Source organism: Cupressus sempervirens, chromosome 9 (genome assembly GCF_028749045.1).
Source record: "Cupressus sempervirens isolate cs-2001-9-10 chromosome 9, ASM2874904v1, whole genome shotgun sequence".
NCBI classification, from domain to species: Eukaryota; Viridiplantae; Streptophyta; class Pinopsida; order Cupressales; family Cupressaceae; genus Cupressus; species Cupressus sempervirens.
Window position 1 is genome coordinate 792,525,712 of NC_143126.1, and position 5,322 is coordinate 792,531,033.

At 37.4% G+C, this 5,322-nt stretch overlaps 1 protein-coding gene across 1 annotated transcript; it reads right to left on the reverse strand.

The window, feature by feature from the left end:
* Positions 1-1,820: 1,820 nt before the first annotated feature.
* On the reverse strand, positions 1,821-4,828 carry LOC149541096 (pentatricopeptide repeat-containing protein At2g13600-like). The gene is made up of 3 exons (XM_089802080.1): positions 4,297-4,828; positions 3,797-4,158; positions 1,821-3,552 (listed from the first exon to the last, which is right to left on the reverse strand). Exons 1-3 carry the CDS (start codon positions 4,617-4,619, stop codon positions 2,111-2,113), a joined length of 2,127 nt encoding a protein of 708 aa, XP_089658206.1. The 5' UTR covers positions 4,620-4,828; the 3' UTR covers positions 1,821-2,110.
* Positions 4,829-5,322: the final 494 nt, after the last annotated feature.

Below are 5,322 nucleotides of genomic sequence, written 5' to 3' on the forward strand. Positions count from 1 at the left end.
CATTTATTTGGCTATGCATCCTTGACTGAATCAATAAGCTTAATTTCTCAAGGGATAAAGTGGGTTATTTCCAAATTTACACTTAACATTAATTACAATTTTGTCTCTAAAATAGCATCGATTTATATAATATTTGTCGTCTCTAAAATATTTTTAAACACTTTCCAAATTTCTTAATCTTTCATATTCAAAATTTTGCAGAGATTAGTAGTTAAGAGAGCATAACCTATGGTACTTGCAAGGAAAAGAAGCAAAAGAAATGCAAATGAATCATCGAAAAATCCCTTATTTTCAAAAGTTAGATGCTTGTATAATATTCAAAAAGTTCTCTACATTCAATTGGGGAGAAGATCAAGCCGAAGTTTAGGATATTGTAATATCATAATAGCTAAATATGCTATTATATTCTACATATAATTGAGAATAACTACAAAATGAAATGAAATTTATTATTATACACTATCAGTGAAATGATTTGTGGTTGTTCTCCAAATCTGGCCTTCAATTATATTTTATTATGTGAGAACCCTTTCCCTTCTTGCATCGTTCTAATTGTTTTTATTAAGGTTTTAATCATTTTGTATCTCTTCTTAACCAAAAAAGTTAGGGATTGAATGAACCCAAGAACCCTACTCTAAGTTGGTGAATATGGTATTAGGCAACTGGAAGAGGTTATTGCATTTCTTACTTATTGCCTTTCTTAATGAGATTTTGAAATAACCTCCAAAAGTTTTGCTTCCACTTTCTAGGACAAAGTTCTATTTTCACCATTAACTAGTGTAACATGGGCACTGGGGAATGTCGCAAGTTTCTAAGATAGGGGGGAAAATGGCTTCAATTGGGAGATTGGGTGGGGGGGGTGGGGCGGTTGAGATGGAGTGGATTATGTAATAAACTATACAAATAGTACTTGAAATACTAGTTATGAAATTATGTATATTAATAAAAGAACTAATAAATCATAAAACCGAATACTTAAACATGGCGAAATTGCAACATGAATATCAAAAATATTGTAAAGATGATTACATTGTGTAGCATGATATCAAAACAAGTACAACATCATGTACACACATTTATAAATATGCATATGTAGTCTGTGTGCGCAACAGTGACCTTTACTATGGCTAGTAAACCCCCTTTCTATCGGACGTGACTATCCTCCCTACAAACTTTATAGTTGACCAAATTTCAAAAAATCGAAAACATCATGGATGTTTCTGAAAATTTTAGCGTTTGATCTTCATGATTGCATAGTTTGTAGTTGAAAACAACAAAAAAATTGGAAAAAAAAAAATGACATTTTTGTGAATCTGGAAAAAAAAAGTGACTTTGTTTTATTTTTAGTGCATTTGTCTGGAGATTAGGGGAGAGGACCCAGTACTTGAACACTCTAACTTCACACTTATCAAAATCTTACGTACAAATTTCAAATCGCTCTCAGTTTTGTATAGCAGCTTACTTGGCGAGTCGCCTACTTATAACTAAGGTTTCAAGTCCATGTCACCTATTATGATGCCACATCAACATGCTTTTTGCCAAGTTGTCCAAAACAACCTCAAAAAAAAGTGAGACCAATGGTCGTGCATAAAGGATACCCATAGTTGAACAGCTGACATGGCATCACATCATTGGTTAATTTTTATAACTACGGATACATTTTATTCAATTTTGGGTAGTTAGCATTGTACTAACAACTTTAAAGTCACAAGTATTGGTACAATGTTGTCCAAAAAATTGGACATTAAGTCAGTAAGTGTAGATATCAAGTGAACAACTCCTATCACGACTATAAGAACGCGTTCAAGTACTAGGTCCTCTCCCCTAACCAATTCCCTTTCTATCATAAATGTTGCAGCTACATTTTTTGCTTGTAGAAAAGCTTAATGGTGAAATGGTGGTGCAAAGGTGGTGGTGGGAGGACTTGGGATGCCAAGTCCCCATGCAGGGACGTCCTTTCCCACATAATGATTCTCCCACAGGAATTATAGAGATTACAAATGATTGCAACATGGCTGTTAGTCATAGTGGAAAGATTTCAAATAACTTGACAGGCTATTTTAAACGACAGAAATAGTGTATGTGCAATTGGGATCTCTTCCCATGGTGTTTAATTTATTTCCCCAATAAACTCATCAAGAATGCAACCATCAACATTCTCATCCAAAGCCAATGTATCCAACTTTTCATATATTTTCATTTGTGGCTGGGATTCATCTCCTACAACAAAAGAATGGACTTGTTTATTAACTTCAATCCAACTCAATCCAGGCGTCTTTTTAATGCCTCTATCATTCATCATTTTACGGATCTTTTCAAGGTCAACCCACCTTCCAACTGCGGCATAGATGTTTGATAGAATAACATAAGGTGCCGGGTTCGTAGGATCCAACTCTAAGATGTCTTCTGCCACAAGTTCTCCTAGCTCTACATTGTTGTGTATTTTACAGGCAGCAAGCAAAGAGCACAATATAGATATATTGGGCTTTAAAGGCATTTTTCTGATTAAATCATGTGCTTCCTCGAGATGCCCAGCTCGGCCAAGAAGGTCAACCATGCAGCTATAGTGCTCCACTGTGGGTACTATGTTATATTGATAACTCATGCAACTGAAGTATTTGTAACCCTCTTCGACCAGACCTGCATGGTTACAGGCAGACAAAACACAGACTAATGTTACATGATCTGGGCTAATCCCTGAGCGTTTCATTTCTTCAAAGAGCTTCAGAGCCTCACTGCCACAGCCGTGCAAGGCGTATCCTGCAATCATCGTTGTCCATGAGACAACATTCTGCTTTTGCATATTGTCAAATACCTTAGATGCCTTATACATAGTTCCACATTTTGCATACATGTCTATCAGGGCATTCATCACAGGGAGATACCATTGAAGCCCATTTCTAATTATTTCACGATGGATTTCCATACCCTGCTGCAAAGCTGCCACGTTGGCACACACTGAGAGAACAGTGGAAAAGGTATTTGAATCCGGCCTGATGCTTGCTGATTGCATTTTCTGATAAAGTTTAATGGCCTCATCTCCCCTTCCATTCTGAGCATATCCTGTAATTAGTGACGTCCAAGAAATGACATCCGAATGTTGCATTTTGTCAAGCAGTTCACGAGCCTTCTCTATCCGGCCACATTTTGCATACATGTCAATGAGCATGTTCACCAAAATGACCTCAGAATGATAACCACATCTAACTATCTTATCATGGATCTCCATGCCCTGTTTCAAAGCTCCCAACTCAGCGCATGACGGCAGAATGCTGGCAAAAGTCTTAGAGTCCGACCTTACACCTACCAGTTGCATCTGTTTAAAAAGCTTTATAGCTTCTTCACCTCGACTATTTTGTACAAATCCCGCAATCATAGCATTCCACGAGACCACGTTCCGCTCAGACATTTCATCAAACAATTTCCATGCAACATCCACCATCCCATTCTCTGCGTATGCTGCAATCATGGCTGTCCTGGCAAATTGATCCTTGTAAGGCATTTTCTGAAACAGAATCAGAGCTTCTTCCAGATTCCCCAGCTTTGAATACCCTGCAGTCATATAGAAAAAGATATTATACAATTGTAGATAAGTCTTTCAATGTCCAAAAAAGGATAATACATGAAATAAAAGGATTAATGGTGGAGAGACGTAAATTCATTTAAAGGATCTCAGTTTTGGCCAATGTATGAGCATAGGAACTTGGCAAATTGTTTCTTTTGGGGATAAATGTATTAACTGGGAATGTTAAAAAATTAAAAGTAAGAAGAAACAATAATCCAAGATATACCCTGCCTGCAATCATAGCGGTCCATGATACCACATTCGGTTCGGGCATTTTGTCAAACATCTGGCGTGCATTCTCAACGCTTCCACATTTTGCATACATGTCTACTAGAGCGTTAGCCACCACAAGATCAGACTCAAATCCTCCTTCTTTTACCTGTTTATGAACCTCCATTCCCAATTTCAGAGATCGCAATTTGGCACATGCCGGAAGAACACTGGAATACGTGAACTCGTTGCATTTGACAAAGTTTTCCTGCATTTGTCGAAAGAGAAGCAGAGCCTCTTGAACCAAAAAGCCATGTTTGGCGTAAGCTGCAATCATGACAGACCACGAGCAGGAGTTTCGCCTCTGCATTTCGTCAAAAACCCTGCAAGTAGTCATAATTTTAGAGCCTGGTTATCGTCAATTACCAGTTTCACTAAAAAAAAATCACAATTGAAAAAGAAGTGTTCCCATGTTTTCAATTTCTAAAATGATGAGATTCCTCATAAACGCATGTGCCTACCTGCGGGCGCATTCCAATTCATCGCACTTGACATACATTGTGATAAGACTGTTGGGGACAATTGGATTTGTCATTAGAACCCTGAAATTAGTACTGACATTGATATGAGCGTGTATTAATTTACCCTCTGGCAATGCCTTGTGCTTCGAGCAGGCTTGCAATAGAGAAACGTAAGTAGAAGAATCTGTCCCATCTTCCAGCGATTGAAAAATCAGCAGAGCTTGCCTTGATTGCTCCGGTTTAAAAACTGTGATCGTATTGTTAAAGGAAGCGGGATTAGACTTTGTTGACACTTCCCGCACCAGGCCTACCATTGATTTCATGGTATTGTTCTCGCCTTGTCAAGAAACACGGCCATAGTTGGCAATCGGTACTCCTACTTGTTTCTTCTTTGCCCCTCGCCTTACATGTTAAAATACTCTTCAGTATTCGTTGATATTTAATTTACGTTTTTTTGTGATATGAATATCAGAAATTTAACTGTGTGATTTTGAGTCAAACTCGATGACCCATGTTTCATGAGTAGTGATTCAACATGAATCCATCTCTCATGAGAATAAATGGAACACTTAGCACTCATTGGATCTAGGTGATGCTCACAGGGTTGAAGCACCGGGACTTCCCGGGAGGTCACCCATCCCAGTACTACTCCAGCCTGAGCGCGCTTAACTACAGAGTTTCCTCCATACGTTTTTTTGTTAAATCATTTTTCTCCAATGGTTAAGCTCATTCGGTTTGCAATTTCATTCGTACTTAAGTGTTGTCTTATGAATCATTTATTAGAAAGTCTTAAAGCTCATTAATTAAGAAGAGCTCTTTGCGAGCTGGAGTCCCTGCCTTTTGTGATCATTGTAGGGGTTGTAGATGTTAGTAATTGTTTGAAAATGATTTTGCACTTAAAAATTTTGTGTTTCTATAACAATCAAATAATATTTTACTATATTTGAATGATGTATTCTTATACTTTTAAAACAATATTATGTAATTATAAAAAGTTCTCAAATCTTTCAATTGATGTCGCCATTA

Bases quoted from the DNA above. Each gene is read 5' to 3' on its own strand.
- LOC149541096 (XM_089802080.1), bottom strand. From the start codon at position 4,619: ATGAAATCAATGGTAGGCCTGGTGCGGGAAGTGTCAACAAAGTCTAAT. The intron at 4,159-4,296 runs GTAGGCACATGC...GACTACTTGCAG, and splicing joins GAATTGGAATGCGCCCGCAG to GGTTTTTGACGAAATGCAGA. The intron at 3,553-3,796 runs GCAGGGTATATC...ATATGACTGCAG, and splicing joins ATGGACCGCTATGATTGCAG to GGTATTCAAAGCTGGGGAAT.